At 42.8% G+C, this 13,624-nt stretch overlaps 1 protein-coding gene across 5 annotated transcripts in view; it reads left to right on the forward strand.

Annotated features, from left to right (window-relative positions):
* NPTN (neuroplastin) overlaps positions 1-13,624 on the forward strand; it is a 70,245-nt gene that overhangs the window by 39,367 nt on the left and 17,254 nt on the right. For all 5 annotated transcript variants that reach the window (XM_059371866.1, XM_059371867.1, XM_059371870.1 and 2 more), the window contains exons 3-4: positions 967-1,138; positions 4,702-4,796. In XM_059371866.1, the coding sequence (XP_059227849.1) occupies positions 967-1,138; positions 4,702-4,796 (267 nt within the window). The remainder of the gene's footprint in view (positions 1-966; positions 1,139-4,701; positions 4,797-13,624) is intronic.

Below are 13,624 nucleotides of genomic sequence, written 5' to 3' on the forward strand. Positions count from 1 at the left end.
GAAGTATATAACTTGCCATAGGGCGGAAAGTGTGTTTGGGGTGGGTTGGGGTTTGGAAGTGGGGGAGGAAACAGAGATAGAGAATTCAGGCAGATGTGTGTTCTAGGCCCAGCATTGCTACTAATAATAATTATGGCCTTGCACAAGTCATTTTCCATTTCTGGCTCTTAAAGAGTTCCATTTCAGTGAACTCTAAGGGCATTTTAGTTCTAAAATGCTAGGAAGCCATGATACCAACACATATCGCATTCTAGTTACATTATCTGCACAGTGGAATGTGTTTTACTTAGCAATTCTGAAAAAGTTTTATTTTGGGAATAAATATGGGCTGGAGAGAAGAAATATGATGGTTCCTTAAGAATTTTCCCTTGGCAAAAATTTGGAAAAATGCAACAGACTTCTGGCAGGAAATTTGCTGTTAGGATTGACACTGTCTTTTTCTGCATAATTAATGACCATGGCTGGTTTGCCATAGGTTTATAAGAATTTAATGTGGGAAAAGCCATACATGTATTATCTAATTATAGCTTTTACTGTTCCAAGGCCTAGTAACTCCATAGGGAGTTTATTAGTTACATAAATGATACTGCCTTTGTCTTCAGAACTGCAAGGTGGAGCCTGGTTTTCTAATTGAAGCTGAATTGGTTGGCGGTTCTTAAATCATAAAACGGTGGTGTTAAAAGTGTAAGTGGATTATTCCCAGTACAAGTATCCATAATACTCCCATTCTTTTCACGTCTAGGCCAACTGGTCTTCAGGCTGTTGTCTGCGCTAGTGGTCATTTGCTTATAATCATTGTTTTTCCTTTTTTGACTTCCTCCAAAGTGGTAAAGTGAAACTCCTCATGTGGTCCTGTCTGCCCTCCCTCTTCTTCTAGTCTCCCCATCCTACCCCATCTGATTCTCAGGTCAGGGCTACAGAGAATGGAAGGCTATGGCGCCCTATCACTGTGCACTCTTATTACAGAGCCAAGGATTGTCACCAGTGAAGAGGTCATTCTTCGAGACAGCCCTGTTCTCCCCGTCACCCTGCAGTGTAACCTCACCTCCAACTCTCACACCCTTACATACAGCTACTGGACAAAAAATGGGGTTGAACTGACTGCCACTCGCAAGAATGCCAGCAACATGGAATACAGGTGAGAGGGACTAGCAGCTCCTCGGAAGATGGGAGGGAGCACTGCTGAACTTACTATGGACATGCATAATGCACAGTTATGTTATGTGGGAGACATGTAAGAGTCTAACCCAGTATATCTGGGGTGAGACCCAGGGATCTATTAAAGATTTCCAGAGGATTCTGATGAATAGCTAGGTTTGAGAGTCATAGATGTTCCCCTCACTGTGATAATAGAGAAACAGCGTAGGGAGCGCTTTGCCTCAGAGGAAGGTGCTAGTCAGTAGGAAAGTCACAATTAGAATGCAGATCTCTTGACTTAATCCTGTGGTTTGAGGAATTAGATTGAAATCTACTTTAGGACTCTTAAAGCAAGAGCACCCTAAGTGATTTTTCCACTGAGTAGATTTCCTAGTGAGTTACCTTTTAGGAGTAGTTAAATAGGACCAGAACCTGATCAAGACCAGTAGATACAGGGCTCTTTAATGATCTGGAATAAGGTAATTCCAGTAACCAGGAAATATCATTTGATGAAAGGGATATATTTGCTGGCTGAAGCTACCCTGGCACGCAAAGATTTGGTGCTTTTTTGGAATAGCTAGAGCACATGGCACCTCACCTTTCAGAATAGTTTATGGTTGAAAACTAATCTGGAAAAGGATCAGCTAATCCTGTTTGTCAGCTTGATGCAGTGCAAAGAAAGAGTGCAGTGGAGTGAAACCAGGAAAACCTGCGTGCCCAGGAGTAGCGAGGACATTCTGCAGTATTTTGCAAGATTGAGATCTTTTCATACTTCTTATTTTATTGACTCACATTAAGGATCCTCCTCCTTTTTTCAAGTAAAGAAACTGAAACTCAAGGAGTAATGACTCTTCACTGTTTTCAAGGCCAAGTATTACAGCTAGTAAATTTCAGAAGCAAGGCTAGGTTTGGGCTCTTCTGACTTTTATAGAACCTAGGTCTCCCCCCCGCCATTTTAACATACCATTTTTAGTGGCAAGTTAATCTGTCTCTACTGTAGTTTCTTCTGATATTAAGTTGGAAATACAGCCTCAGCTATATTCTCATAGTTCAGAAAAGGTTAATCACATAGAACTATTGGGTGGAATGAAAGGCATATATTCTTGATCAGTTTGTTAGTTTTACAAGTTTGTATTTTTATAATAACTCTTTGAAGGTACCAGACATCCAGTTGTGTTTCTCCTAGGTCTTGTACTATGTCACCTATAGGGCTCTGAACTGTCACTTTATAAATTTGAGCTTGACTTTATAAAATAACAGCCTCTGCCTCCTCTTCTTCCTTCTTTCTTCCTTTTTTCTGGTCAGCTTATTTGCAGCTCTTCAGGGTGTTCTGCGTTATCAGAGTTTTTCAGTGTTCTCCCACATTTTGTGAAGTAACAGCTATGAGTCCCCTTGAACCACCTATTAAGTCAGCTATGGAGCTGGTCTTAGACCCTGCACCTGCTCACTTGAGGGGATGTTTTCCATTTGCTTCAGTTGCTTCCCAATAGCTAGTTGAAGGGAATGTTATGTAGGCGATTTTGAGCCCTAGGCATGGGCTCAAGCTTGGGAGTCATCTTTCTAAGTCTTTTCAAGACTGAAGTTAGTCTGAGCCCTAAGGGTACAGCTGCCTTTCCTCCTTGAAACTCTGGAACATTTGTTAAAAGCAGCTGACTTGTCTGTTTTCCCTATTGGGAGCATATTGATTTAAGAAGAGCTACTTGTATCAAATTTAGAAGACTCTTGGCTGTTCCTCTTAGAATATTATGCTGCAGTGGGTATGCTGAGACAGTCCTAGGGAGAGGCTGTGTCTCTCCTCCTCCATATTCTGTTAACCCCGTTTCTTTTTTGGGATGAACAGTAAGATGGATACTTATATTAGGCTAGTCAGTGGTCAAGGTTAGGGGTTTATCTCAGACGTTAACTAGTGCGGTAGAGATTTGACCATCACAAGTGTCATGTTTCAACCACTGAGTCAAGAGAGGAGAAGCTATATAATGGCTATCCTCTGATGTCGATTTCTCTCTCTTTGGTAATTACGCACTAGCCTGTCTGCATATGTTTTGGGGTGTGTGTCCAGGCTATAGTGTACTGAGCTGGTGTGAAGCTGGTTGTTAGGGGCAAGAAAGCTTGTTTAGGATCACCCTGTGGAATTCAGAGGAGTGCTGTTCTAGCCGTACACACTTCCTACAGTCCTTCTTGTCACTATGATGTACTTGATCAGGATCTCTGCATAGCTGTTTACTCTCTGTTTATATTCATTCAGTCATTTACTCCTTTATTCCTTCCCTCTGCTGTATTCCGGGTCAGATCATATGCAGCGTATAGAATTGTACACCGAATAAACAGTGCCTGTCCATATAGCCCTTGGTCTTTTGGGAAACGGGACATTCATCAAGCAATCACATAAATATATAATATATATTACATATTTATATAATATATATTTATAAAATATAAAAATATGTAATATATTATATATTTATGATACATATATAATAAGTATATAATCACATATGATGAATGCTTATGAAGAATCTGAGTGTATAATGAGCATGTCAGGGAGAGGGATGTCACTTAGATTGAGGATAGGAGGAAGTGATGTGAGCCAAGACTGATGCAGAAAGACTTAGGTTAGGGTAATGGGAAGAGCATTCTCTAAAGGAATATCTCACGTCGAGGTTTTGAGGGAGGAACAAGTGGGGCACGTTGAAAAAGTGGAAGGAGCCCAGCATGGCTAAAAAGTGGCTGAGATGATGGTAGGGAGCAGATTTGTGCCGGTCCTTAGAGTTCTAGCTGTGCTTAAAAGTCTTTTCTTTTCTTTCTTTCTTTCTTTCTTTTTTTAAAGATTTTATTATTTGTCAGAGAGAGTGAGCATGCACACAAATGCGGGGAGCGGCAGGCAGAGGGGGAAGCAGACTCCTCACTGAGCAAGGAGCCCGATGCCCAGCTGCATCCCAGGATCCTGGGATCGTGAACCTGAGCCAAAGGCAGACACCCCACCAACTGAGCCATCAAGGCATCCCTGTACTTAAAAGTCTTAAAAGTTTAGTTGCATCTTTGTGGCTGGTGCTCTGTCAGAGATTTTTTTTTCTCCCTAATGTCCCCTGGGTCCTGTTAGTGAGTAGACTTATTGAAAGGCATGCTACTGAAATACAGTGTGGGAAGAACAAGCCCACAACAGGGTCTTTAGGGAAGCACAGAAGAAGATTTGCTTTTTTTCCTGCTCTTACTTATTTGACTAGAACCACCAGGTGAGCAAGAAGTTTTTATTGATGGCTCCATCCTCTGTATCTAAATAGAGTCTGTTTTGTACAGCCCTCTTATTTTGATTGCTTGTTTAAGGTTAGAGAGCATATATCATTCTATATTTGTATTCCAGGCACCCAGGAAGGAGTGAAGCATTAATGTTTTGTAATACATGGAGGGAGGTTTTGCTTTTAGTTAGGAGGAGGAGAGTTGCATTCAGGGACACAGTTTGGAGAGCAGGGGCCCTGGTTGCCCTTTTGATTCTTTTGTTGTGTATTTTGTTGTATATTTGTTCCCAGCTTCCTCACTTGATTTTTTTTTTTCTCATCTCTGCAGGATCAATAAGCCGAGAGCTGAGGATTCAGGCGAATACCACTGTGTATATCACTTTGTCAGTGCTCCTAAAGCAAATGCCACCATTGAAGTGAAAGGTACAACCCAACAGAGGCTGCAGTGTGAGCCTCTCGCTCTCTTTCTGAGACACTACTTGGTCTGGACTTCCAGTCTTCAAGCTGTTCTTGTTCCCATTATGGGAGGCAGTATAACATTATGGTAGGACCACAAGCTCAGAGCTCAGGCGCCCAGGTTTAACTCCAAGACCTATCATCTCTTAGCTATGTATATGACTGGCAAGTTATTAACTTCTGTGTGCTCCTGTGTCCTCGTTTGTAAAACCTACCTCATGGGGATTGTAAGGAGGAATGAATAAGCTGATACGGTAGTTTGAGGCATAGGAGATTGCTGTTTCTGTGTGGTAAAAATGAATGTTGGCAGCTTTGTTATGGTTCAATCTATGTAAATCCCTTAGAACGAAGTACCTTACAAATATTATTACATAGGTCTTTCCAACAGGCCAGGAGGATTTGGAAAAATAAGATGTGCATGGTGAACATAAACTATTTGTGGGTAATTCATTGGAATTTTAATAGGAACTGGGTGCGTGGCAACTTCAACAGCTATGTCTTGAACATGTAGCTGAAAGTTCGAGAAAGGAAAGGAACTCTAAGAGAAGGGACAAGTGAATTTTACAAGATTGGAGCTACCCTAACATTGTGAATCCAGCTTTCCTATGTTATTTCAAAGAAGCAGCTGAGACCCAGAAGAGTGCAGCCATGAGCTCTGGGTCACAGAGTGGTTTGTGGCAGAGCTAGGGTTAGAACCCAGGTCTTGACTCTCAGTCCCCTGTTTTTCCATTTTATGAAATGTCCAGGGGGAAGGTGGGGCTACTGTTTGAGGTTAGACTAAAGAGATGAGGGGTTGTTTGTTTGTTTTTCCAGTCTTCTTCATTTTGCTTAGGAAAGAGACAGACTTGTTCTTTAAATCCATAGGTGATCTTTAGTAGCTGAAAGGACAAATTTAGGAAATGGAAGATCCCATAATAGCAGATACTCAGATCTTTCTTTAAACAATTAGAAGACTAGAGGTTCAGATTAAAGAAAGGCTGAGACAGATTCTAAGTTTCAGTTATATGTTGTTATTAAATGAAAGCATTGTCTTGCTGACACAGCCCTGACTTATAAGTGGACATAAGGATAGCCAGTGTCTCTTCTAGCTGCCAGATTGAATTCAAAATGCCTGAAGGGGTTGAGTCACAGTGGCATGGTTACAGTCCACACAGGACAGAGAACCTGGGATTTGATTCCTTCAGGGCTTTTCTTGGAGAGGTCTGGGTTTATCTCTGTTTCTGAAGGATGACGCATTTGTTCAGCATGGGGAGGGAGGCATGAGAAGGCCTTTTCTCTAAGTCAGCTGAGTGTCTTTCCTTGGCTGGGTGAGCAGGACTACCTGGAGAGATGTTTTACTCTCCCAGGAGAGACTGGAGGCCCTGTAGTCTTCCAGGCTGAGCCTTTGGCACAGGATGTAACAGGATGGGTGAGGAGGGAGAGTGGTGTGTGTAGTTAGCTGTCCTCCGCAAGTCTGAAACATAATTCCAAGCAACTGGAAGTCCTGGCTTCACTGTGATCCTGCTGACTTGGCTCTCCTGATTTCTAGCAGCGCTTTCAAGAGTGGAGATGGAGGTTTCCCAGTGGTTGGCTGCTCATGAGCTGTGCTTTTGTGACCCCCCCCCCCCCCCCGCAAGACATCTTTTCCTCACATTCCCTTTAGCAGATAGGAGGTAGTGGTCTGGAGCGGCAGAGAATAGGAGGCTGCAGGCAGGAGCATTTTCAGAGGAGGTTAAAACTTCCATGACAGCTTGTCGCTGTGACTGTGTGTGTTGTGCACTGCTGCCTTTTGCTGCCCAGGAGCTCTGTGAGGAAGATTGGGCAGGTGGTGAATTCTGCTTTTAAAAGAGTAGACCTTAAGGGAATTCTCTTTCATAGAATTCTGAAGCATATTCTGTGATTAGCTTGGACTGATGGGTTAGTCTCTCAAGAAAATTTACAGTGAAATCCAGTCTCTCTCTTCCCTAACACCTGGATAGAAAACAGTTGAACATTTAATGTCTTTTAGGGGATAATTAGTTTAGTCTGATAAAGACTGAACATTTGACTTTTTTTTGTTTAACTTCAAAAAAGATTTGCCATGGCGGGGGAGAAAAGAAAAAAAAAATGATTTGCCATAAGCCCAGGATCATATTCTAAGCTAGGTGGTTGGGGTTGCAAACTGCCTTCCACAGAGAGAGAGAGGGGCTGATTCCCAGAAATTCATATAATTCCCAGAAATTCTATGAATTTCATATAAATTCTGGTTTTGTTTTCTCAGAGTCCAATATGGCAAGGTAAAAGACCGTTATCTTTGTATAGTTACAAAGATTTGAAAAATATGCTGAGTACTTGAGAGAGATTCAAGAAACATTAAGTGACCTCTGCTGAAAGGAGTCTCTGAGAATCTTCCTTTGTGGTTCAAGTATAAATTGGCATTTCAGGGCTGGCTCACTTATAGCACACAGATAGATTGCCTTAGCACCAATTCTGCAGGCTACAGCCCTTTTCTCCCCTCTTTGGCTTGTACTGCATGCATTCTGCTCCTCCTCACCGAGGTGTTGCTGGGACTTAGCACTGTGGGGAGCAAAGGGCCTAGACTAGATCAGAACTGGGCACTGGAAGAGCAGATCATCATGTCTTGCACTGCTTACCGTGTGCAAGGGAAAAGAAGACTGAAGGAGTCAGAGGGACACGTGGCCAGGAGCAGGCCTGAGGTGGCAGTGTTTTTCCACTCTAGCCTGTAGAGCCCCTGTCAAGAAAGGAATTTTGAGGATGGCAATGTCCACATGTAGTAGGGAAGGCCTTGCATCTGAAGTAGGGTTTTTTTCTTGTACTTTTTTTAAAGGCCAAAAATGTGGCACAGTGTAAACAGGAAGATACTATTACTGTGTAAGGATTACATTTCTTAAGTATTTGCCAGGTGACCTGAGCAGATGCTGGGGGTGAAAGATGGAGCACGGCTGGCCAGGGGAGAGGAAATCTCCATGACTAGATCTTAGTGGGATCTTGGCCGCAAAGCCCAGCCTGTCTTGGGATCCACTTAGGTAACTGTGGGGAAGCATCTCTTTCCCCAGCATTTTGACTCTTCAGAGGTTATGTCTTCTAGACACTCCATAGCTTGCTATAGAGCATTCGTGAATGGATAGGTACTGAATTTTCTGTTTCTGTAATTCTTCAACCTTTCTAACTCTTACTGTCATTCCTCTTTCCCTTTCTTCCTTTTCTGAAACTAGAAAACAAAATGTGCTCATAACAAAGCACATTAAAAATGTCTGTAATTTACAAAAAAAAGAAAACCCCTCTCCTGACTTCCAAACCCTATCCTCATCACTCCGTTATTTTGATTAGTCCAAGAAATAAGGAATTTGAATTTTGTTCTGTTTTTAGAAAAGGATTCTGGTGGTCACCAAATCCTCTGTAACAAACATGCTATCGCCTCTTGGGAAAGGTACATCCCAGACCCAGGAAGGTCTGCATTGAGGGTCTAACTCATTTTTTTTTTTTTTAAGATTTTATTTATTTATTTGACAGAGAGAAATTACAAGTACACTGAGAGGCAGGCAGAGAGAGAAGGAAGCAGGCTCCCTGCTGAGCAGAGAGCCCGATGCGGGACTCGATCCCAGGACCCTGAGATCATGACCTGAGCCGAAGGCAGCGCTTAACCCACTGAGCCGCCCAGGCGCCCCGAGGGTCTAACTCATTTTATTAAGCTCACCATTATCTCTCTCTGCTCACTGGGCATATCAAGTGACTTTCAGTCTTGTGGGGGCTACCAGAGATGAGACCGATCTTGTTTTTCCCTCCATATTTCTCAGCTTTCTTTGTATTTTAATTTTATGGCTAAATGTTAGGATTTTTAAATGTTATAGCCTTATCCTGAATCCTTGTTTCCTACTCTGTAATATGGCCTTACAGTCGATACATTAAAAGTTCAGACTGGCTGAGATGGAGTGTGTATTATTAAGAGTAATAATACACATCTCTTCATTTGTCTGGCACTTTCAGCATACAGAGCATTTCCATGGTTATTTATTTGATAGGTAGCTACTTTGATTGGCAAGGATGCTTAGAGGTTCTGACATCCTTTAGGTCAGAACTTCTGTCAAAGCTGAATTGCCCATACTTGAGAAGTCTTTGAAAGCAAAATAATACCTTGAAGTTGCTAGAACATTGTGAGCATCAACCTCAGCCCAAATAACCATACCTGTTCGTTCTTTTCCTCTCTTCAGGGTGCTACCCTGACCTTCCTTAATAAGAATGGCTAACATTGCACACTAACTGTGCCAGGCTCCGTGCTAGGTGCATTACTATTCTGTCCTCCCTTAGAGTCTTCACAGCTCTTGGGTGGAAATGCCATTATTATTTCCACTTTTCAGGGGAGAACATGGAGGATCCAGGGAATCAGATGACTGGCCCAGTGTGACAGGTAACCCATGGAACAAGGGTTCTCATCCAGGCACTCCTGTGCCAGAACCTGTGCTCCTAGGCCCTAAGCCATGTTGCTGTGTTCATCATATAATAGCTAGAATGTCTTGGACTGAGAGTCAGAAGTGGGTTCTAATCCTGCCTTGCCATTAAACTTTCAGTGGCCCTAACCATTCACTGTCGTTCGCTCCTTTCCTCGGGCCTCAGCTTCCACAAGTGTGTGATGAAGCAGGGTGAGATAGATGCTCTTAAGAGTTCCTGTAAGGTTCTAGTAGGCTGTGGTTCCCTTAAATGGAAGGGGGAGAACCCAAAGGTGAGGCTGGGTTATTGAAGAAAAGGATCTCTAAGCTTCTTTTCTTCATGGTAGTTGGCTGTGTCAGCTTCTCAGCTTTGGGAGTGTCCCCTCAGTGCTCCACATACCTCCACTCACTCATCTCCCTGTCTTAAGGGACAGTACCTCCTTCTACTGCCTGGATCTCGAACTGGTGCCAGGAAAGATACGAGAACAATGGTTCTCAAACTTGACTGAATGTGTGGGCACTGTGGCTGGATATCAGGCTTACGAAGAGCACTCTGGGTGATAAGAGTGGCCCAGGCTAGAGTCACTGTCTTCAAGGAGACTTCAGATGCCACCCACTCAGTGCTCTCACACACAGAAGGGGAAGAGTCTCATCTGCAGAAGGCAGCACAAGTCCCGGGCTGCTCTAGTCGTCAGATGAGTGATGCATCTACCGTGTGTGGAGGCGGCTTATTGAGCCACAAAGCCAACATCCCTTTTGTTTCCATTGTGGCCAGTCTCATATTGCTTCTTGGGCTAGCTCTTGGCTTAATAGTAAATCTTAACTCTCTCTCTCTCTGCCTTCAGCCAAGCCTTTAAGTTTGCTTACAGCAAAGACGAAAAATGAGTTGTGAGTTATGAATTTGCCTTGAAAAGTATGAAACCCCACCCTATGACCCCATTCTTAGCTCTGTTGTGTTTAACTTTATTTAATGTCAGATTCAGCTGAACATGACTCCATTGCCCAAGTGGACACTTTCTGCAGCCGCCAGTGTGACAGAGAAGCTGGATGCTTTGCTCTTAAGTGTAGGCTGGACAGGCAACAGAGGGTGCTGAGAAACATGTGTTCGTCCTCAGCTATGGGCCCAGATAATGAAATTGGGTCAGATGTTTTTGGGTAACTAAGATTCTTTTCGAACCCCTGTGTTGCCATTCATCAGGATACTGGAAGGATATCCATTAACTGATGTCTAATATTAGAGTATGCGGCTAACAAGGCCAGAGAGCAAGTTAATTCCTGAGTAGATCTCTGATCTCTTTTAAAGGTCCCTCTGTTACTCTCTGCCTCTCTGAGAGGGTAGGGGAAGTAAGGAGTATTTGGCTCTGTCAGATGCCACAGACCTACCTACCTTTAGACCAGCTGACCCTGATTAAGTAGTTCCTTATTAATTGGCAAGCCCATCGAAGGTGAGACACCTTAATCAATATAAATAGGCCATTAATCAAAATTTGTGAGTATCTGACCCGATTAAACCTTATTAGAGTTACAAACAAAAGTCCTGTTTATATCAGTAGGGAGAGAACACGTTAATCAGCATCTCTTTGACTTCTTAGAACTTCTAATGCCAGAGTCTGAGTCTAGCCTTTCCTTTCCCTGATTAATAACTAAATTTAAATGTTTTTGACCCTGAGCTCCAATCATGTGCTAGATTGGTACAGAGATGTAAGTTAATCCTCATAAGACCTCTGTGAATTATGTATTACTCCTGTTTTACAAAAGTGAGTAGTGAAACTCAAAGGATTTTAAATGACCCACCTTAGGTTACTCAGTTGGTGAGTCATAGTCTCAATGGAGCCTAAATTTCTTTGACTTAAAGTCCATAGCTCCTTTTATTTATGTTATGGTATACAGAGTAAAGTCCGACAGCTAAATCAGTCCACCTCAGGTCTAGAGTGTTCTGTTACATCTACAAGCAAAGATAACCTTTAGGCAGTTTTCTATGCAGTTGTAATGCATATTGCATATTTTTATTTTTTATGGACTCCATTCTAGTTTGGTTTATTTTCTCTTCTATGTGATAAAGTACAAAAAAGCATGACCTCTGGAATCAGTCCTGAATTTGGTCTCTAGCTTTACCATTTATTGGCAATGTACTTTTAGAAGTTCAATAACTTCCAAACTTGAGTTTTCCAGTCTATGTAAATGGGGTAATGTCTTCTTCATTGGGTGGTTAAATTAGCACCAAACTTAGAGACTTAAAAGCAAAACAAAATAAACCCCCCCTTATTACCTTGTAGGTTCTGTGGGTCAGGAATTAGGGAGCTGGTTAGTGGGGTGGCTCAGGGTCTCTCAGGCTGCATGCAGTCTTCTGAAAGCTTCACGGAGGCTGGAGGATCTGTTTGCTAGGTGGCTGCCTCACATGGCTGCTGTTGACAGAAGGCCTTAGTTCCTCACTACGTGGGCCTTTTCCATAGGCTGTTTCAGTGTCCTCCAGGTATGACAGCTAACCTTCCCCAGAACATGTGATCCGAAAGAGAGCAAGGAGAAAGACACATGGTCATTTGTGAACTATCCCAAGTCACATACCTTTACTTCTGCTTTATTTCATTCATTCATTCATTCATTCATTCATTGGATTACTGTCACTAGGCCACACTCAGGGAGGGAGTAGTTATGCTTCACTTCTTGAAGGGAAAAATATCAAAGACTTTGGTGACTATTTAAAAACCACCATGAGGGCACCTGGGTGGCTCAGTGGGTTAAGCCGCTGCCTTCGGCTCAGGTCATGATCTCAGGGTCCTGGGATGGAGTCCCGCATCGGGCTCTTTGCTCAGCAGGGAGCCTGCTTCCCTCTACCTCTCTCTCTGCCTGCCTCGCTGTCTACTTGTGATCTCTCTCTGTCAAATAAATAAGTAAAATCTTAAAAAAAATAAAAAATAAAAACCACCTTGAGAGGACTCTGAGCCCTAAGGAACCCCCCTTGCTCTCTTCCCAGTGCTTACATGTGCTCTGAGAGTCTAGTGATCTTTCTTGCTGTGGATCCACTGTCCTCAGCTTTTCTTTCTCCACCTCCCCCATTTTTCTTTCTTTTGTTTCCCCCACTATTTGTGTATGGTTGACTCACAGTATTACATTAGTTTCAGGTATATAGCTCTGTCATTTGGTAAGTTTATGCCTTATGCGATGTTCACACAGATGTGGCTGCCATCCGAAGTGCAGGCTTTCTGATTGAGCAGCTACCATAAAGGATAGAGAGAAGTGAAAAAGATTTTTCTTTGACTCAAAGGCTAAGGTAATAGTTGTTATAATCCTTCCCTTAGGGATAGAGTGATGTGGCTTGGGTTAATTTTCTCTCTGCCCACAACACTAGTGACACTTCCACCATCCCAAGGGTGACTAATCAGAGCGTCACTTGGTATTCTTTGCTAAGCTGAGGAGAAAGCAGTAACAGATCTAACCACTGAAGTCTCTTGCCTATAGGTTTACACTATGTAAGTATGGCCAACAAAGTGTGATGAGGGTGGCTAAGTTCCTAGATAGTCTTTGTGTATAGTAGGCTTTAAGGCCGTGTTCACATGGGTAAATAGACGCCTCTGTAGAATACCAGAATCAGTGAAAAGGGGAAGTGGTGGTTCCCTAAACACCACGGTAGGAGTGAAGATCATCCCCATCCTTCTCAGGTCTTGGCCTTCTGGTCTGCCTCCTTTCAGAATAGCAACTTCTTAGAGGCCGTGGCATCATAAGCCAACTCACCTTTTAGCCTTCTAGGTGGTTCTGATGTGCAATATTGGGATGAGTCCCCAAGGTAAAAGCTGATGGTATTAGTTAGATAACTGGGCCAGAGTGGGTATTCTCTGTGGGGCAGAGGAGAATGAAAATGGAAAAATCTGCCACACGTACGCTGATTTCTAAAGTTTCCATCTCCATCCTAGACTACTGTCCTGAGCTTCAGACTGGACATCTCAGCTGTCTACTTGACAACTTCACTCAGATATTAAAAAAGTATCTTAAGCTTAACACGTCCTAAACTTTGAACTCCTGGTTTTTACTACCACCATTGCTCTATCCCTAAACAAAACAAAATAAAAACAACCCAACAACAACAACAAAACACAGCTTGAGTCTTCTATAGTTTTCCTTATCGTAGTAACTGGCAACTCCCTTTTAAAATTATTCGAGCCAGAAACTTTGGAGTCATCCTGGCTCTTTTCTCTTGCATCCCACATCCATCCAGTCCATTGATAAACACATGAACTCAGCCTAAAAAATATATCAGAATCTCCCCAACTTTTACTGCTACTACTGTCATCCAAATCACCTTCTCCCTTGCCTGGATTACTCTTAACAGCTTCCTAAATGGTCTTGCTTCCACTGATGTCGCTCAACACAGTTGTCTACATAGGAACCAGA

The sequence above is a fragment of the Mustela nigripes genome, chromosome 13 (genome assembly GCF_022355385.1).
Source record: "Mustela nigripes isolate SB6536 chromosome 13, MUSNIG.SB6536, whole genome shotgun sequence".
In the NCBI taxonomy this organism is placed as follows: domain Eukaryota; kingdom Metazoa; phylum Chordata; class Mammalia; order Carnivora; family Mustelidae; genus Mustela; species Mustela nigripes.